At 43.3% G+C, this 21989-nt stretch overlaps 1 protein-coding gene across 5 annotated transcripts in view; it reads left to right on the top strand.

The window, feature by feature from the left end:
* TBC1D4 (TBC1 domain family member 4) overlaps window positions 1-21989 on the top strand; it is a 623735-nt gene that overhangs the window by 504229 nt on the left and 97517 nt on the right. For all 5 annotated transcript variants that reach the window (XM_085622014.1, XM_085622012.1, XM_085622013.1 and 2 more), the window contains one exon: window positions 10126-10283. In XM_085622014.1, the coding sequence (XP_085478140.1) occupies window positions 10126-10283 (158 nt within the window). The remainder of the gene's footprint in view (window positions 1-10125; window positions 10284-21989) is intronic.

Raw genomic sequence — 21989 nt, 5'->3', positions numbered from 1 at the left:
ATGAACAGACGCTTACAGTATAAGTAATATTTTCCTTTCACGCCTCTGTGTGGATTCATTATCATATCCCTGATCCTTACATTCAAGTGAGTGTTGCACTGAAGACAGTAACACAGTATTGTTTTGTGTGTAGTCAAAACCCTTTTATGAGGAAGTAAATTTTGGTTGTTCAGCTCCGATAAAATGTTTATCTCTTGAGTTATATACCATTGTGTTTTTTTATTTTTATTAATTCTACATTTCAGCTTGTTATGTACAAGAATTGCCTTTATATTCTGAAAATAGTTTTTGTCCTGTGGACTGGGGATCAAATAATTCCACATGTGATGATTTCAGGAAATCTTTCTCTGCTTTTTGTATACTGATCTTTCTGATGTTCCTTCTGCAAAGGTTCACAATCATAATTTGTTCTAATTGGTAATAAGATTCTTCTTCGCTGATGGTACATTTTGTGTTGAACAGTTAGCTGGATGTCCAACTTTGAATTGTCAATGCTGATTTAGCTCAATTCTAGGAAAATGCTACAACTCCAACTGCCTTTGATATAAAGATGTCTTAGAAAATTACTTGTGGTCTTGGTGTTGAGAAATGTAATAAATAACTACATTATTCCAAAGTAAGTTTTTCAATGTTGTGAAATGAATTCAAGAAAACTCAGAATTCATCTAAATCTTCAAATAAGCAAGTTCACAATCCAAATGCATATTTGACATATCAAGAAGACAGCTTGGTTTGGGCACCACCTTTGTTTGTTCGAAATGGCTGTGTATTCAATCCGAGGGCTATAAAATTAGCTAACCCTGGTACCCCGTGGGAACAAATGGAGGTAGAAATGAGTCGCAAATAAATTCTGCTTTGAAACTAAATTAAATGTTGTACAATTCATAAAATGCATAAAAAATGGAAATGTGGCTGTTGTATGGATGAAAGTCCTCATAGTGTGGTGAGTGCCCATGTTTTGTCTTTGTGGCTAGAAAGAATATCAACTTTTACTCAACCATCTAACTGTTGAGGACATGGAATCCTAATGTCATTAATAGTGTTGCACTAGTGTAAGAAATTGGGTTATTAATTGAGAGTGAGAGCTCCACTCAAGTAATAAACACAATCCTTGTCAGGGCGAACCACAAAAGTTACTAAATAAACCTGTGCCTAACCCTCAGGTAACTAGGTACCAAAGCAGTCTGTCTTAACTTAGAGGCAATCTGTAAATAATTTATACAGTACTCCGACAGTAATAAAGTGAAAAACAACACAAGAGAAATCCCAAACCAATTTAGTAAAATAAAGTAAATGTTATTAAATAAAATGCCAAAGAATTGGCAAAAAAGAATGAGTTGCGGGTGAAAATAGCTAAAAAAAAACAAAAACCGTCCACTCACGATTATCAGTTGGCACTGGACTGGGTCAAGGTCACAAGCATAGGCAGACCGCGATGGAGCATGGGTCTGATGTAGAACCAGGTATGTCCCAGTTAAGAGTTTGGTCAACAAGCAGGGGGACTGTTGGGCTTTTTATCGAGGTCCAGCATAGGTGCCCAGTAAAATCCTGCTAGCCTAGTGGTATGCTGTTCCTCATAAAGTGGTGCCTAGTCAATAAAACTCAGAGGACCAACCACTGTCATTAGTAATGATAGTTAAGTTGGAACCTGATGTAGGAGAGGGATTGGAGGGGATCCCACTCTTTTGGAACTAGGGTCCTCATACAGCCAGCAAGCTAGGTGTCATGCTTCATCATTTGGACCTGCTCCTCGTTGGGTCGGCACTGCAATACCCAACGGGTACCCGTAAAGGGGCTCTTTATCGGAGATCTTTTGTTCCTCGCTGTATGATGAAGTGGGGGTGTGTGGCCCGTGGTGTGTAGATAAAGTGAAGTGATTTTAAAATAGGTGGGATAGTCCAAATAACACTTTTATTCTGGCTGGCTATCCACCTCAATAAAAACAAGACGAGTGGCAGCTTTCCTGACGTCAAGGTTCAGTTAAAGCTATGCTCATCTCTTTAAGGTCAACATGTTTCTTGCCTCATGGTTATATCAATCCATGGCAATTCTTCAGGACCTAATCTGTGAACAGTGAAACTATCTACTCTATGTGGTGGGGCTATTTGCTACCTATGTGAATGATGCAAGTGCGTGCACAACCAAATGTTTATTCTCCTGATAAAAACAAAGTGTCCCGTGCCTCCTGGGTATCACTCACTGAACCCGAGTGAATTAAATGAAGATTAACTGCATCCCCACGGATGGGCGCTATACGCGTCTTGACCTTTGAGATTCCACCACACTAACTCACCAATTGTCCCCAGATGAAGGCCTAGACGGCCAAAATGCATTGGGACCAGTGAAGTTCTTGACAATGAATGTTGGGTTATCTAGTTCTTAAACTACCAACATAAATGAATTCATGTTGTGATGTAACAATACTAAGGATAGAAATAAATCATCTTCAGTGAAAATTTGCTTTGATTTATACTTTGGGATTCAACGGATTAACCTCATCAAGAGGTCATAACACCAGTGCCCTGGGGACATGCCCCACATCTGTGGGGATGCAGCTATTTGCTACCTACCCCATGTAAACACTATGGTACAAATCCTCAGTAGTGTGGTTCTGTGACCTCCCTGTATAGGGAATGTCACCTCAGTCGGTGTGCGGCGGTTCTAGTAGACACCTGGAAGCATGGTGTCCATTCCTACGGGGAACGAGGTCGAGTCACCTACCCTCCTCGCTGGCACTGGATCAGAGTTAGCCATTTAAGAGTTTACCTTCCAGTCAAAGTTCATGCGAGGACCCTCAACCAGAGCTTTCCATTGGTGGGAGCTGTGAGGAGATCATTGTCAACGAGAATAGCAGTTCGCCAATGGAACTTCACATTGGCAGGAGACATGGACAGTCCCTATTGGTGGCAAGAGCAGGTCGCCCTTGGGGCTTCACGTTGGCAGGAGAAGCGGGCTGTCGCTGACACAAAGAGTTCGCTTGAGTTTGTGAAGAGCCCAGCCGTTTGGATTTTCACATGTAGTTCAGGTTTGAAGTAGGAGAAGTACACTCTAATTCCAGCCATGGGTTCAGGACATGGTGGAGCACTTCTTGGGGATCAGGACTCCAGCAGGGCTCAGGCAGGTAAAGTTGGTGCAGGTCAGTTCCAATGAAGTCCTCTAAAAGCTTATTGTGCCCCTTTAGCCCAGCCAACTGACCATTGCAGTCACTTGTGGGGTTCCTGGGTTCAAGGCAAGCAGGCCCAATCTTCCTTCTTCAGACAACAAGGAATTTCTTCTGAATCTTTGTCTGTCCAGGAGTGTTTTGATGAGCGATTCTTATGGTGCCACTTTTATACCAGATGGCAGCCTGTGTGTGATGGCCCTTCTCTTTGTCTTCCCCTAACCTAGTTCTGGTCAGTTCTTCCCCCTGGTTTTGGCTCCATACTTTTCATGGTAACAAAGGACACGCAGGCCCGGGTGTCAACTGCATTAATCAGAGACTGAGCAGGCAGCTTCAGAGGTCAGGAAGGAGGTGGGCACAGTCCTCAGGCTATACTTTGAAGCTCAGGAATGCCTCAGTACAACACCGAGTCCATCCTGCTCAGGAGAGGAACACCGTACACACACCCAAGACCCTTGTGTTCCCTGTCTGGAAGGAATGTATATGACACCAAAGGTGAGCCATCATCAGTTAGATCAGCCTGGACAAATGCAGAAAGGCACATTTGGTTTAGGCAGAATAATGCCAAATGTATAAAAGTACATGAAAACAGCCGTTGCACACCTGTTTATCAATTTCCTCTTGGTTATCATTGTAATCCTTTTTTGCGTGCAGTCTGTGCCCGCGCCTCGCCTCATTGCGCGGATTATATTAAAGAGTCAACAGCATGCAGCAAAAATATGCTGCAAACTCATTCGCACTGCTTCAAAAAATGTGTTTACAAACTTTTCAATATTTAGTTCATTTTATTTCTGAAATGTTCACTTATTTTCCAACTTGACTTAATTAATCATGATAAAGTCGTCCAAATATCCATAAGCTTCACACAAAATAGTTGTGCCCATCCAGGCCTCTTACTAATTGCGTCAGGACATTTCATTCATGAATTGCAGCAAAAAATCCTATTCCCAATGCATTTCGGGCATCTTAAATTGCCCTTCGTCAGGGGACGCTGTTAAAATAAAATAAAACAAAACCTATGTGAATTTGCCATATTGCTACTCAAAAACGTTTTTACACCTTTGCACAATGTAAACATAACCTGCATAATCTGCCCTTTTGAATAAGTGATTAACAGAATAACTGACCCTCAATACCCTTCTGCCAATGTAAAGAGTTAATTCAGCGCGGTAACCTCCCCCTCTCCACCTCGATGTAAAACCTGCCAGAACTATGCCCGCATTGCTGGATAAACACTAAACGTCCCCCAGTGAATTAAACGAAAATACCCTTCGAAGTTTCCAAAGCAGGTAATCTGGAAACTCCGGAGAGTATTTTCGTTTAATGGCACAGAATGAGAATGCAGGCATTTAACACATGTACGTTAGTTGGGAGCAGAGATGCATTCATTTGATTTTAAGGTCACGTTAAATTCACTGGGGGACGTTTAGTGTTTATCCAGCAATGCGGGCATAGTTCTGGCAGGTTTTACATCGAGGTGGAGAGGGGGAGGTTACCGCGCTGAATTAACTCTTTACATTGGCAGAAAGGTATTGAGGGTCAGTTATTCTGTTAATCACTTATTCAAAAGGGCAGATTATGCAGGTTATGTTTACATTGTGCAAAGTTGTAAAAACGTTTTTGGGTAGCAATATGGCAAATTCACATGGGTTTTGTTTTATTTTATTGTAACAACGTCCCCTGACGAAGGGCAATTAAAGATGCCGAAATGCATTGGCAATAAGATTTTTTGCTGCAATTCATGAATTAAATGTCCTGACGCAATTAGTAAGAGGCCTTGATGGGCACAACTATTTTGTGTGAAGCTTTTGGATATTTGGACGACTTTATCGTGATTAATTAAGTCAAGTTGGAAAATAAGTGAACATTTCAGAAATAAAATGAACTAAATATTGAAAAGTTTGTAAATAAATTTTTTGAAGCAGTGCAAATGGGTTTGCAGCATATTTATGCTGCATGCTGTTGACTCTAAATGTATAAAAGTGACATATTGAGAGCAGTAACTCAAAATCTTACTCTGCCATTTAAAAGGATTTTAAATTGCAGTTCAGATAAATGGAAATAGTATTTCTCTACTTGCTTCCAATCTGAAGTTATCACTTATTCAGTGTAATACGCGTAATATAGTGTCAAGTCTATAAAAGAGATAGCCGTGCTACAGTGTAAGATGACTTTCGGGGTTTACGCTTTCAAGACATGTAAAACTAAAATCCGCCTGTCCTACTTTTAGATAATGGCACGCTGTCCTAAGATCCTTTAGGGCCTTCCTTAGGGGTGACTTATAAGTATTAACAAGGAAGATGTAGGTCTGGCAAAATATTTATTTTACCAGTTTGTAATGACAGTTTAAAATTAGAAAGCATGCTGCAATGGCAGGCCGGAGTCATGTTTTACAGTGCTACTTTGGTGGGTGTCACAATTAGTGCTGTAGCCCACTAGTAGCGTTTAATTTGCATGCCTTGGATACATGTAGTGCCATATACTAGGAATATATATTAAATTACATATGCCATTAATGGGTTGGCTAATTTTACCATGTTTAAGAAGGACATAACAAGTACTTTACTACTGGTTAGCAGGAGTAGTGTGCAGAGTCCTAAAAGCCAACTAAAACTGGTTCAGCCAAAGAAGTGAAAAAGCAGGGTTGACCCTGCAGAAAGGGCCATGTCCTACAACTATTGAGAAAAATATCCTGTGTCAAACAATCAGTAACTTAGTGAGTGATCATTCTTAGCTGCGGGTATAACAAATCCTGGGAGCTTGTAGCAAATTTAAAATAAAATCAATACTTTTTTTCCTGTTGAACAAGACTTCAGACTAGGCTAGACTTCAGATTAACCTGTAATTGCCAGATGTGTGAAGAAGCATCAGATGTATTCATTTAGGAACCACAGTCATGATTAGTTACATCTGGATGTTTCATGTGCAGCTAGAGAAGCAAAGTGAAGGAGGAAGAAACGATAAATACTAAAAGAGCCAAGCCTTTAGCTTTTTACCTGACGAGTGGGAAATTGCCACAGGATCTCCAATCCAAAGAGAGAGGAATCAAACATTGTAGCAATGGAGAAACGTAGTCTCCCCTTGACACTCTCCTTTGGATTGCTTGTGGACTCCTGGGAGCATAGACAGAGATGAGAATGGCAGTTCGACATTTTCATTTTCAGGTAAATCTTCGAAGTGACATGCTTAGGACACGGCTATCATTGGGGAGGAGAAATGCAGTAAAGGGGGCATTATGCCCCAGGCTCTGTGCTTTCCAGGACCCCGCTCTTCTTCAATAACATTCACAATGCAATTTATTTATAGATTTGTAATTGCAAGCAAGCTTTTAGTTTTAATAATAATGAGGCAGCTTAAGTGGCCAGACCAGTAGATAGCAACGGATACCATGTTTCTCTTTCCCTGGAGTACATTTAAAAAAAAAAAAATGTAAGTAGGTGCTTATGGCACCTGACAAAAAAAACAGACCAGGCATCCGGAGGGCCCTGCGTTAAGTGTTAGCCCTAGGCCTCAAAGAAACTTTTGGCAAGCCTGGCTTACGATATAAGAAAATTGGAGTGTTAACTGAGGAACCTTAGGTAGTCATTTGGCACATTATTGGACAAATATTTTCTTCTCTGTGTTTTTTCTAGACATTAGTTGGGTGGCTACTATTCTGTGTTTTTTTTAATATGAACAACCGATATGTTTACTGGGCAATTAATTTGCAGCATGTGCTCTACAAATTGCGTTTTTCTTGTTAGGCAATCATCTCCATGCTCCTTACCATAAGGTACCTTTGCCTATTAGTCCACATTTGATACATTCTTCTACAAATCTGGGGAATATGTGGTCACACAAAATGGTTGTTTTGAATTATTTTTCTTGTTTAGCAAGTGCTTGCTACCAACTGTTGCAGTCTCAAAGCTCTTGCCCATTGCCTTTCCATAAGAAGAACATAATCAATACAATACAAGGCAGGCAGATAAATCCATTAAGCACAATGTATAGATAATGACGCAATTATGTTAAAAAATGTTTGTAGCCCCTAGAGAGGGTAATGAGCAGTAAGAGAGGAGTAAGAGAAGGTTTAAGGGACAGTTTTAGGATCCATAGATATCTCCTTCCATGAACCTCTTAACCACTTGTTTCTTTCTTAGGGGACCATGTAAGGAATCACACAGCACACAAAGTGTCCTGTCTCAAAGGTTACTGCAGTCTTTAAGAAGTTAAGTTACCAGCCGTCAAGGACTCATATTCCTTATTTCAAGTCTTTGGTCTCTCTCTTTTATCTATTCAATTAGAGTTATTCAATAAGTTACTCTTATTCTCTCTTTCTCTCAAAGTGGGTAGGATTTTTTGCATGAAACATAGAGGTTTCGCAGATAAGGAGTGGTCCTGTTCTCGTTATGCATTCTCCCGCCTCCTTCTCCATTCTCCAGACTTGCCTGAAACATAGAGGTGCCTATAATATCCAACCCCGCCCTATAAAATCCTTATCCAATCCAACCCTAATAAATCCTTATCCAATCCTATTCTGTCCAATCCAATCCCTATAAAATCCAGGGAGGAATCAGTCAGGTGAGAGGCAGAATGGGAAAAGGGCCAATCATTCCCAGGTAAAGGTTGGCCCTGTTCTCATTCTGCCTCTCACCTGACTGATTCCTCCCTGGCTTTTATAGGGATTGACACCTCCTTCCTTAGTCACTTCCTCCCAGGTATCCATTGGTTTCCACTTCCTCTGTTCCTCCCTCTTGTTCCGATAGTTCTTTCAACCTTTTGTGGCGCCTCTTACAAAAACCCATGACCCTTCCCCCCTTTCACTTACAGGGGAATCATGGAGTTTCTGGTGTTTTCTCTCTGAAATGCCTGATATTCAGGCTTCCTGGTCAGATATATGTCTTACACGCAGGACAAAACAGTGCATTTCGTTGCCCCTCCATTGCTCTTCCATTGCTCTGCCCTGTATGCTCTTCTGAAATTGTGTCCAGGGTTCCTTCTTGCTCTTTAATTTGCCAGAATACCTTTCTCTGGTGGCAGGACTCCATTTCCACCTGTTTGGACCCCCCGCCTTTCCTCTAGGCACCTATTGTCATAGTGGCTTCATCATCTTTGACTGAGTTTTGCTTATTTGATTATAGCTAAAGTAGACAATAAAACTGGCAATTAAAAGCCAGCTACTTGTCCGTGAAATAAAGCCACTAGATTTGTAAGATGTATGCCACTTTCTAATTCTAATGCTTTTAAAAGAGCTAAGGAGGAAACTCGATCTTTGAGAAAAAAGTACTACATCCTTAATTGTTCCCACAAGTCCCTGTCCTGTGCATATCTTGATTGCTATGACCAGGCTTGGATATCAATTTGTGGTTTCATGTTTCTGCACATTGCAGAAAGCAGCATGAGGCTTTTGAAACTGAAATGTGTCCACCCTATTTAGTCACTCCATAGATTTGCTTCAACGCCAGTACCATTTGAAAGAGTCTACAGACAATGCATAGTTATATTTCTACCCTCTTGTACGTCATACTTCATTTTTCATAAATAAGAATTTGTGCATACATGCACTGCTTCAGTTTTGAAAAGGAACGGGCACACGGTTAGGGTGTTGGAGATTAAACTGAAGTTCACAATTCTTTTTTTGTAAATCTTTTTATTAACAACAGTTCCATCAATATGCTCATCAGGAGATAATTACATCACAGCACAGTATATCCCATTACAATCACATGGACATAGATCATTTTGCATTAGCAACACAGTCTCTGCCTATGCTGTCTCTCTCCCACCCCGATTATAGGCCTCTGTAGGTCTGCCAGGCACTCCAAATCTTTTCCCACTTTTCGGACACTCCCTACTTTCATATATTGTCTGTTCCGCCAATCCAGGTCAGTTTTCCATTCTTTTATTGTTGGCAGGTCTACCGCTCCTGAAGTTCACAATTGTTGACTTGTGATCCAAATGCTGAGGAACCGTTGATTACAGGAAGTATTTTTCTAGTAACCAACAAAGGTGTGGATTGTTAACTTCACTGTAGTCAAACACACGCTGGACTCGGTTTTGGGAAGTGCTCTTTGAGATACTGTCCGATATTTCCAAGTCATTGCTTTTCATTAGTGTGCTCACTTCAGTTTTTATACTAGGATTTGGTCTTTACTTCTCTCAAGAGAGCTGCATACTAACTTTCTGTTTGTGTGGAATGTGCTCCCTAAAATGCCAACTAAAGGTAATATGTACTTCCGCTAACCTCTGGTCCAGGCATACTGAGCTACCGTCATATATTGTCTGTACTCACAGCTCCTTGATTTCAAAAGCAAAATTCTCCTTCTCTTACTGTAGAGAATTGTGTAACACCACACAGCTCCACTGCTGCGCTTATGAAGGTACTCAGATTCTCTAATTGGGTTACTGTCCTCCAGATTCCTTCACATATACCTACCATCCCTCAGAAAAGTGAACTCCTTCTAGGAGTTTGTGCAGTCATGATAATGTCCACAACTGACATAGCGTGTGGCATTGAAACAGGATTGTGGGCTACTTCAAGTTCAGCAACTATAGTAAGAGGCCTGAGTTCCAATGGCAAATGGGTAAACGTGGGTCACAACCAGAATTAACTTTCTTAAGTGATGACTCAGTATCTTGTGCCTCACCACAGAACACGCCTAAGCAGATTCTGCTAAAGGACCATTGTATAGGAAGAAAATACTTTTAAAAGGATTGCATTTGTATGGAAAGGATTTGATATGCCCTCTCTCTTGCTCATGTTTCTGTTGAGCTGTGCTTTTTTTTTAGCTGTGGATGTCTTTTTACTTTATTTTTCACACAGATTTCTAGTTCTGCCTCTTGCACTATTAACCTACTTTCTTTAATGTCAACACAGGTTTAAATACGGCAGCTTTTGCTGTGGTCTTCATCTTAAATCTACCTTCCAGTGGATTCTTGCTTTCTTCGTTTGACTTTGATCTGACTTTGATTTGGCCTTTCCACAGTGATTGGGAGGGGCGAAGAAGGACTTTGTCTGGCTGTAGCAATGACTCTTTAAATGCTGGACCTGTCACCCCCCGCCGTGTCTCGTGGCGACAGCGAATATTCCTGAGGGTGGCTTCACCCATGAATAAGTCTTCTACCTCTGCAATGCAGCAGAAAGGTTGGTATAAATTAGAAAAAATGCTTTTAACAAATATGAAATATTATTGATTAAAAGTGGTCACTGCCCTTGACATGCCTTAAGTGAGCCTGGTCCACAACTTACAATCCCATTCAGCTTAGTGGGTCATTCAAATGTTTATCTCATGAAGGTGAAATGTCTACAATTTCTACTCTAATAGTATGGCTTTTATTTAACTGCATTGACTTTAAGATCCTTTTCTTCTTCAAATGCTTTTATTAGGCAACATTTACAATGGAACTTTGCAGGAGATATGCATGTGCTGTTCCCATTAATGGCAAAAAGAAAAATTTCCAATGCTTGTTATTATTGTTATATTTATTGGTCACATGTTCCCCGAAGCATTTGATAATATAGATAGAACAACCCAATGACAGACAATTAGGTAATCGATGAGAAAACTCTTGTAACATCAGTAAATAAAAACCACAATAATAAACCTAATTGCATAACTCCAAAGATAGTAGTCAACAATGTTCAGAAACTCAAGCAACCACAATCCAGTAAACCAACTAGGTGCTTAGGGTTGCACAGAGAATTAATTGTGAGCTGCCTTCTTATATCCATCAAAATTATGAATTGCTCAAATATTTAGAGGAGGTTCAGTCCAGATTCTTGACCCTACTGCCTGAAAGGATTTACACCCACATATACGTTTAGCATTAACCCTTTCTGATTGTTAAACATTTCAGCGAAAAATCATAATTGTTTCCCTTAATATTTTTGGTACACTGCTTTTTAGGAGCCTCAAATTAAATTTGGAGTGCTTTGTTTTGAAATCTGCTGTTGGTTATCTGTTCATCCCAAAGCAAAACAGCTGGCATAGTCACGTCACGCAGACTTCAATTTTGAAGAACTCAAATTTTCCAGTATGTGGCCAATGCCTACTTATTGTGGTTTGTGTCCAGTATGTTGAAAAACAAAATTACTCACAAAAAATCCCCAATAAATCCTGCCTTGACATGACTATGCATATTTACCAACTAGTTCGCCATTTTTTCGGGAGAATTATTTTAGTAAGTGTGTATAACTGTCTGGCAAGTCTTTTTAATTATTTATTTTTTACCACATACGTAGTATGTGTCACTCATTATTTATAGGGTAATCACATGGTGGTGGGGAACTTGTCCTGGTGTCAAATGCAAACTGTGAAAGCAAGTTATTTTAAGCCGGCAAAGCAGCTTCGTCTTTCACACCCCTAGTGCCAAACCATATTTGGATTTCCAAGTATGTATGGATTGAAATCTTATGGTAACAATTTTTTTAATTAGTGTGCAGTGTGTACGCTACTTATTCGTTTTACGGGGTTTTGTAATCGTACCTAGTTTTTGGTATTCTACAGTGTACTTGGATTCAAAATATGGTAAAAATCGATTTTATTTTATTCCATAGACGTTGTGAAAAGAGCATTTTAGTGTTTTTTCACATAAGGCCGTGACTCGAAACAGTACATTTATAATATTCGGGGCATGCATGGTAACAGTAAGTACCAGACAGCAGCATTGCTGAGAGGACTTTAAGGCCACGCCCCTTCCTCCACTACTCTGCAAATGTACCTTCTGGTGCGCTTCTGGTTGGGGATTGAATTCCACTTTACTCCTGAAGGCCTCAGGACTAAAGTGGACTATTTCCCCCAACTAGTAGTGCGTCAGGAGGCGCGTTTGCAGAGTGGTGGAGAAAGGGAGCGCGGCCTTAAAGTCCTCTCAGCAATCCTGCTGTCTGGTACTTACTGAACGTAAGAAGAGGCCCCCAAAGACCCTCAGCATTCAAGGGGATTTCATTCTCCAACCACCACTGTGCCAGGAGGCGCATTTGCAGAGTGGTGGTGAAGGGGGCGTGGCCTCTGGCAAATTGCGAGAGATTTTTTTTATTTAAAATATTTTTTTTGGGTAGGAGAGCTGTGTAGCCCAATTTTCTCGGCTAATTTCGACCCTAGGGTCCCCATCCCCGAAGCCATTTGTTTTTTTAAAAATGGGGAGGAAGGCCAAGCGACCTCCATCCTTGGGCTGATTACGGCCCTGTGGATCCCATCCCCCGGAGCTGACCTTTTCCTTTTTCTTTTACATTTCTTTTTTAAGACGGTAGGGGGGAATCCATCCACCGGGGCCCATTCTCTATTTTTCTAAATGGGAGGGGGGCCAAGCGGCCCTCCTGCTGAGGCCAATTTCCACCCCGGGGACCACATCCCCCAGAGCCAGGCCTTTATTTATGTTTTATTTTATTTTTTTAAGGATTGGGGCCCCGCGGCCCCCCTCCCCAGGCCTATTTCAGCCCCAGGGACCCCATCACCTGGAGCCAGGCCTTCATCATTTAAAAACAAAAATATGGAGGGGGCCAGCTGATATTGCCCCAGTGATCTCAAGGCCCCTCGGTCCCTGCTGGCTCCCCGTTTCCTGCGGGAGCTGTCATTGCTTGTGGACAGAGGGAGCTGCAAACATGCTGCTCCCTCTGTCCAAAAGCAATTCCGCTCTCGTAATTTTCAATTCTCCCGTGTCCATGAAGCGGACCAGAGTTTGCACTGCTCCCGCCAAACTATAGCAAAATGCAATGTCCCGGGGTGGGCACCCAGGGACATTGCTGGAGCCGGCCCTAGGGTGTGGTCGTCCCCAGGGCTATCTACGGCTCCAAGAGGGGGGCAGCGTGGCCCCCTCCTTCAAAAATTAAGGCCCAGGGAGGTGGCAGTCCCCAAGGCAGCGGGAGGCTGGGGGGCCTCCCCCCCCGCATTCCAGTCAATGCCCGTGGAGGTGGCGTGGGGGGGGGCTGGAGCCCCACCACACAATTTATTATAGCCCGAGGAGGGGGTGGTCTCCGAGGCTGCGGGTAGGGATGAGGACAGGTGACCCCCCTGCATTTTCTGTGTGTTCAGGCCCGGGGAGGTGGCGGTCCCGGGGGCCATGGGGGCCCCATGCTGCCACCTCATCATTATTTTTAATTGCCCCCGGGTCCTGGCCAACCCCGGGGGCCTAATTAAAAGAAGCCCGGGAACCTTCACCTTGAAGCTGAGTTTATAAGTAGCATTCAAAACGTATGAGTGTAATACACACAAACACACCCTCAAAATAGTATCATTTAAGCTGCGATGTATAGGTACCACGAGATAAAACATTGTGGTGTAGAGGTAATCATGATGTGATTATCACAAGGTCATCTACTGAGATGTATTTACATGCAATGTAACTACTGACATGCATTCTAGAAGCATAATATGGGCACACCTACAGTAGATAATCACTGATAGTGTTGTGACAAAGTAAGCTGTGGAAGAGTTGGCAGCAGCAACAGGAAGTGGTCAGAGCACACAACCCGCACCTTCCTGCAGGAGGTCTTTTGAGCACATTCTAAACCGAGGTAGTTACAGAAATAAGCAACATCTGCATATGTACACAACACTCTGTAACAAGTAAACCCACAGTAACACTTATGCCCACACCTTTGAATGTTGCAATTAAACATGTGAGGAAAGAAAAAAGAATACCCAAGGGATACATGCCTATCTAAATATCAGCACTTATAATGTCTATGCACCTGCCACTCCATTCCTATGATTTCCTTGAGCAAAAGAACAATTGATTAAACCCAGATCTTTGTGAATGGGGGTGAATATTTGCATTGTTCATCATTCTGATCATCATTTGTTCCTTTTGCTTTTGTTGCCCTATGTGGAAAGGGTATGCCCAGACGTGGGTCCCTTGCTCCCTATGCCACTGGATTCAAGCTAGCCTGGCTGTTGTGGGGGGATGCCCCGAAACCTGTGCCAGGATGCTTGTTTCCGGTCCTGGGACGACCTTGCTAGGCAGTTTGGGATGAACTGTTCCCTTGAGGGGCAGGGTCAAGACTAATTTGCATATGGCTGTGTCCAAACTGGGGTGGCGTGGAGAGCAAAAGAACAATCGATTAAACCTAGATCTTTGTGACTGGAGGTGAATGTATGCATTGTTTAGCATTCCATCCATCATTTATTCCTTTGCTTATACAATAAAATTAAATTTATTATAATTTTATTTTTCCCTTTCCCTGGTCTGAGCATGTTTGGGGGGCAGGGCCACTGCTGCTGACTGGCAGCAGGGGAGTAGTGCTCTCTTTACCAGTTTATAGTGCGCATGACATTTTGGCCAGTTGTCTTGTGATGGCTATCCTGACATGTGCACTATAAACCACTTCACCCAGCTGTCTTGGACAGGTGGGTGGAGAGCAGACACAGGCTTTCAGTGACTGCAGGAGCATAGAAGCAGCCTGCTCCAGCCAATCCTGGCGCTGCTCTCATGCTGCTGAACATGATCATCAGCATGAGAGCAGCATCTGGATTGGTGTGGAGGATTCAATATGTAAGGTAAGTACATTTATTTTTCTTTTGTCAAATCTTATAGTTGTTTAATGTTTCTGATAGTTGGGGATGATAATGTTATTTATTTTTTTAAAGTCAATGTATGGAAAGTTTTGTTTTGGGCCTCATTTCTAGTTGTGGCTTTGGCATGTTTTGGGGCGTAGTACACTTGCCGGTATTGCATGTTTGGTTGCTCACCAAATATTTGGGATACTAGCTGCCACTGCACAACACCTGATAAAGATTCATAGATGGATCATCTCACAAGCAGTAATCATTACAATTCACTTTTGGTCCTCAAACCTGCAGTGTTTTATATCAGTTGCATTGCTGCATTATGAGTTGTACACTAACATTTCTAAAATCTGCGCTGATGTTTATCATGTGCCATGCCTGGCTGTGCTTCTCTTTTGACAGTAGCCAAACAGTCAATACTGTTAATAGCCCTTACTTGACATAACACATGACATGTCTGTAACATAGAGCAGGTCTGGCAATTAGTTTGATCTTAGCTATGGTTCAAATCTCACCCAGATATTAGACACACCACACAGCCGCCCAATCAGTACACAGTAGAAAGAAATTGCCACAGGTATCCAACACCTCTCCAGTGCACAATAATAGTCCGTCAATGGGCATTGAGCACCATCTCCCCCCAGAAAATAACCACAAAACAGCACCTTTCTAGGTTCACACTAGACAGAACCTTGGTAACCCCTCCTGAGCACAGCACAGCACCAAAGCCATGCAAGTGGCAAAATGGTACCCAACTCAGCAGTATTTTTCCCTCAGCACTCCAACAAAACTCTTACAACTATTCAGATAAAATTAACTTAAACATAGGATCCCTTACACAATGAACATCTGACCACCCAGTAAAAAAGAAAATTTGGAATTCACTCAAAACAACCATGCATATTCACAACATTCTACAAGGATATATGTGTGGTTCATACTCGTTTTGCTCTCACATTAATCAACACAAACCATTAGTAAACTAGATATTTTTCTTTTAACAATGACATTTTATTGTGTGTTTATCTCAAAAGGAGGTCACTAATTTAGTGAACAAGTATAAAAGAAGCGACACAGTACGAGTACATGTCCCCATGATATCACAATAGTTCATTGTGAAAGTAAAACCATCAACTTGTTACCAATACAAAAATGAATAATGGAAGACGGATATCTAATAGAATAGGGTTACAGACATCTTTTGTGGCTGATCCATAAGAACGTATGTTTGTATTCTATACAATACATTTATGTTCCATTCAATCCCCCTAAATGTTACCAAACATTTTGGGACAGCCCCTAGTTGCGTACATTGCATTTCCTGCTGACTTCTACCATGTTGCAGGTTCATTCCGCAGTTGCTGTGAGTGCAGGGCTTCCCCACCTTTTTTTGTGTTGTCCATTTTTACCAGGACAATACCCTGATTTATAAACAAATTATGTTATTTCATTACCTCTATTATGTCCTAAATTCCAAAAAGTATTTTGTTGGTTTTCAGATCAGGTGTTTACTCAAGTGCCGTCTTCAGTTCATCACAAGCTCCTGTTCTGTAACCCTCTGTAATCGTTCACCACTTGAGGTATGGGGGAATCCACCTCTTTTCACCCACAGGCATAGTTTACTATCAAACCAACTAAATGTGTATATTTTCACCTTTGTTCCATGAAGTATTTTGAGCTGGACCGCTCTAAAGCTTGATTTTCCTGATACGTCTCAATTGTGCAAGACAGCCTTGTCCCAAATGTAATCTTCAGCGACTCCTGTGTCTCGTTTCCATTGGGTTTTAAATCTTGGTAGCTCCTTTGTCATATTGACCATTAGGGGATTACGCATCTTGGAAACTGCTTTTTTTTTAATCCTTTTCAATCCGTGCACCATGCCAATTTCTTCCTTGGTGCATGAGGATAGTGCATGTTTGAGCTGTAGGTATTTAAACCGCTGCAAACCAATAATACTGTATTCATACATGTGATTAAGTGACACAATGTCAGATGTATTCAACACGTCACCCTGCTTGCATATTAACGTAATGCCGCATTCTTTGAATCCTGTTGAGGTGCTCAAGGCAATTTTTCTGCATCCTCCCCATAGTGGCTTTTTGGAGGTCAGTTTCCTAACCCAGCACATTTCTCAGCAAGTTTGTGCCATGTATTTACTGCTTTGCATGTAACTGGTGCCGCTCGCAGGCGCAGGACCTTGCTCCCACTCAGGCTCACCTGGAGCTGTCTCCCGCAGCGGACCTTGGCGCGGACAGCACGGATCTTCACTGAACTTCACGGGGCTTTTAATTTTGACTTTGTGTGATTTGCGGGACTGCGAGGACCAGAATGCTTTCTTTCCTGCTGATTACTCGCGCCTGGCTCCTCTTCCCGCCCCTCATTCCGGCCAGTACTTCACGCCTCGCGGCCCCCGCTTCGCGGGAGCCGCTCGCAGGCGCAGGACCTTGCTCCCACTCAGGCTCACCTGGAGCTGTCTCCCGCAGCGGACCTTGGCGCGGACAGCACGGATCTTCACTGAACTTCACGGGGCTTTTAATTTTGACTTTGTGTGATTTGCGGGACTGCGAGGACCAGAGTGCTTTCTTTCCTGCTGATTACTCGCACCTGGCTCCTCTTCCCGCCCCTCATTCCGGCCAGTACTTCACGCCTCGCGGCCCCCGCTTCGCGGGAGCCGCTCGCAGGCGCAGGACCTTGCTCCCACTCAGGCTCACCTGTAGCTGTCTCCCGCAGCGGACCTTGGCGCGGACAGCACGGATCTTCACTGAACTTCACGGGGCTTTTAATTTTGACTTTGTGTGATTTGCGGGACTGCGAGGACCAGAGTGCTTTCTTTCCTGCTGATTACTCGCACCTGGCTCCTCTTCCCGCCCCTCATTCCGGCCAGTACTTCACGCCTCGCGGCCCCCGCTTCGCGGGAGCCGCTCGCAGGCGCAGGACCTTGCTCCCACTCAGGCTCACCTGGAGCTGTCTCCCGCAGCGGACCTTGGCGCGGACAGCACGGATCTTCACTGAACTTCACGGGGCTTTTAATTTTGACTTTGTGTGATTTGCGGGACTGCGAGGACCAGAGTGCTTTCTTTCCTGCTGATTACTCGCACCTGGCTCCTCTTCCCGCCCCTTACTCCGGCCCATTTAACCCTCGCCTGCTCTCGCGGTAGCGGGACGCGTGCGGGGCGTAGTCCGGGGCGAAGCCCGGGCCAAGGGCGGGCCCGTTCTAGCCCGTTACAGACCGGGTAAGACCGGACCGGGCCATTTCTCTTTCATTTCTCTGAGCGTTCCGGCTACCCATTGGTTGTCTTGTACTGCAGTAACTGCTATCTCCAGTGACCATAGCTTAAAATGGCAGCAAGGGAAACCCGTAGTAAATGTCTTGTAAGTAGTGGGTCTGTATCAGGGACTTTAGATGCTTTTTTAATTCGAGCCAATTCTGTATTAAATAATGAGATAACGGTTCTTGAAAAGCGCCTCTCTATAGGCATTGAAAATGCCAAAAGATCCTCCTTGGGTCATATCGCCCAGGCAAGGACGCCTGACAATGTTCCTCTGCCCGGCAAACAGACACTATCTATTGTTAGCCCTGCTACTCCTGTTTTTAACTCCCTTATCGATAATGAGTGTCCTCACAGAATGATTAATGCTAGGACATCGCCCGTGACAAGCCCCAATCCCAATCCCACTACTAAAAACAGTATGGTTGGTAGGAAGCGTTCTAGAGCTGTTAGGGAGGGAGCCATCCCTAAGAAGAATAAAGGCCCCCCAATAAAGAGAAACAAGTTGCACAAGTCATCAGTTCTTCCCCCTTGTACTGATACAGTTCCTGAGAGCACTTTAAACTCTAGCGCGTCTCCCGTCGCTATAAGTAGATCTGTATCTACCATGACTACTTGTCCAGATCAGGTGGCTTCCCTCCATTCCTTAGCTACTTCTAATACTAATATGGGCATAAATACTGAACCCTTCTACAAAGATGTAAAGGCTTTATTAAAATCTTTGCTTGATCCTCTTTGTTTCAAACTGGATCAATTGGAGGATAGAATAGCCAAATTGACAAGGGTAATTGAGTCTTACCCCAATCCCTCCATAGTTCCATCCTCTTCTGAAAGGGGGCGGGGTAATGTCGCTGCATTACAGAGTACAAGCGCTTCAATTCCACAATTACCTATACATACTCCCGCATCCTCGACACTGCCAGCCCAGGCTCCCACACTCCCCATCAGTAGCTTCATCCCTCCCTCCTCTACGGTGACAAACATAAATTCTCTAGAAAGGGTAGAGCCAGATTTGCACCAGACCATTATTACCAATGCTCCCATTGCTGGAGTATATCTTCCCCCAAACCTCCCCCCAGAGGCTGCCCCGCTTGTTGTAGTTCTAACGGGAGTCCCTAAACTTACCGAAGGAACCATCGAATCATTCTCATCGCTTAAGAACAAAGTGGTGAGTTGGCTTACAAACCATAGACCTCTCCCCCCAAATTTTTCGGGTGAGATTTTGATGGTTCGTAGGGTCCACTGGGTGGGTAATACTAAGAAAGATCTTATTGGGGATTGTGTGATTATAACCCTGAGGGATAAGGGTGCTGTTTCTTTCATCCTTAACTCCCCTCATGTGGGGTCTGAATCTTTTAATAAAGCCCCTCCCATTAGCTTTTTTCTATCCCCCACCGAGAAGACAACAGGAACATGATTATGATCAAGGGTGGACACGTGTGGGTCGCAATGGATTCTGTAGTGGGCATAGTACTAGATATGAACCACAGGGCTCTTCCTTATATTTGGGGGACTACAATCGATTCAGATGTCTTAGCGAGGTTGATTGACTGGTTCCAAATACATGTTCAATCAGTGGGTCGATCCACGCTGAACCATCTACCCAAGGAGAACCAGACATGGGAGTTATTAAAACTACACCACCAAGCCCGACTTTATACTCAAATCCGGATGAGGATTTTAAAATTTTACCACAGATTGTGTCTCTTGTGAACTCCCCTATTGTCCCTTACATCAGGGATAATGTCTTTGCCTTATGTTCTAATCCTCCTTCTATAGCTGATTCCCCAAACCTAAGTATAGATGCCCCTACCATAGGAGAGCCTAAAACTGATGTTAACCTTATCTCTTGGAATGTAGCGGGCCTAAAGAACAAACAGATATGCAATGAGTGGGGTAATTTTATGGACACTTTTGATATTTGTTTGTTACAAGAGACATGGGCCATGGATAACTACCAACGAGAGGGGTTTGCCTCTTTTGGCATTCTGGCTTTATCTAGTGGCAGGGGGAGACCTTCTGGAGGTCTTAGCACTTGGGTTGCAATCCATCTGGGTGCTAAAGCCAGGCAACTACAAACAGGATCTGATGACATTTTATGTGTTTTACTGGACCTGCCTGAGAACAGGCATTTGGTTCTCCTAAATGTCTATTCTAGACCGTCCCCAGGAGGAGGCGAATCTAAGGTCATTACAGCTCTGAATGATTTTATTCTGACTTTAGATCCAGATTATTCTGTCATAGTAGGCGGCGATTTTAACTGTCAGTTTGAGCCACTCAGTCTCTCAGCCCAAAATGACCCTGTGGCGGAAGACACACATTTAAATATCCCTGACCCTATGATCCCTACGGTCAGAGCTTGGACCCCATTAGTACTTCAAATTCTTTCTCTTACCCTCTCTTTATCATTGAGGGCCTGTAATGGCCGATTTAAATCCGACCAGCCTGGACATACTACTTTTAATAGAGCTGGGTATTTGTCGATCTTGGATTATATCCTGATCGACACAAAATCATGGAATAAGGTCCTAGATTTTAGAGTGGTCGTTCGTGATGATAGTGACCACAATGCCCTTACCCTGAAATTAAAACCAGACCATTGGGGATTTTCAACGTATGCCAGCGGGGTGTCCCCTCCTTTGCAATCTCTAACTCTCCATAATAATAAACGAAGAGTCAAATGGTCTAGCATCCTCATGCGTCCTGAGAAACTGGCAGAAACTTATAGATTGGCACTTCCCTGCCTTAATGAAATGGCCGGCGTTGTGCTAGACTGCTCTTCCGCGGAAAGTTTATCCAGCCCCGTTATTATCCACACTCAGTTATCAACGAAAATCCTGGACGTTTTTTCTCGTTCAGAGGCTCCTAAGGCACCCGTGCCCAACAAGCAATCTTGGTTTACAGGTGAATGTAGGAAACTAAAAACTGAGTTGATTGTGGCAATAAAAGCAAAGGATAAACTTAGAACTAAATCACTCCGTGCCCTTTATAAACAACAGACCAACAGGGCAAGGAAGTCTTGGGAAGACGATATGTTGGAGGAGCTAAGAGTATCTTTACAGAATAAGGATTTTAAGACTTTCTGGGCCATTGTTAGCAATGGAAAGAAAGATTCTGACGCCATCACTGGTTCTAATATTGCCCCTGCAGTGTGGGAAGGGCATTTCGGTGGCCTATACTCAATAGCGGATTCTAATTTACTTCCCCCAGTTGATTCTCCCTCTATTACAGCTTGTCGTGCTGCAGTTATCCCACGAATTAAAATTAAGGAGGTTGAAAATGCCATCTCTATGCTCATACCTAACAAAGCGCCGGGCCTGGACAAAATCCCAGGCGATCTTTTTAGGTCTGAACCTACGGTGTGGGCTCCTTACTTATGTGTCCTTTTTAACTCCATCTTGTATGGTGCAGAGCCACCAGTAACCTGGCGTGGCGCGGAGATAGTGCCTATTCACAACAAAGGCATCCCTTTACAGCCCTCAAATTATCGCCCGATAAGTCTAATTGATACGACCCAAAAACTATTCGGGCGCATAATTTTGAATAGATTGCAGGCCTGGGAAGAAGAAAATAACGTTTTAAGCACTTTGCAGGCCGGCTTCAGGAAGGGTACTTCAACCCTTGACCAGATATTTCGTCTTCAGGTTATATTCTGGAAGACTGTGAGAGTAGAGGGTGGCAGCCTCTACCTCATTTTTGTTGATCTAAGGTCAGCTTTTGATCTGGTTCCGAGAGAAAAGCTCTGGGCCGTTCTGCAAATGCTCAATATTCCCCCCTATCTCTTGGATGTTTTGAAGAACTTACACAAGGCCAATTTCGCCCAGGTTAGATGTGGGAAGTATGGCGAACTCTCTTACCGCTTTCCTGTTAGTCGAGGAGTTCGACAAGGATGCGTGTTAGCTCCCACGTTGTTTTGCCTATACATCAATGGACTCATAAAACACCTTTTAGCCCTCAAAGACATTGATGTTCCTAGGCTTGCCTCGGGCAAGGTTCCTGCCCTAATGTTCGCTGACGACACCCTGCTGTTGTCACGCACTCCCATGGGAATCCAGCGAATTTTAGATGGCTTTGTTG

Source organism: Triturus cristatus, chromosome 8 (genome assembly GCF_964204655.1).
Source record: "Triturus cristatus chromosome 8, aTriCri1.1, whole genome shotgun sequence".
Lineage (NCBI taxonomy): Eukaryota > Metazoa > Chordata > Amphibia > Caudata > Salamandridae > Triturus > Triturus cristatus.
This window is presented reverse-complemented; position numbering and strand designations above follow the sequence as displayed.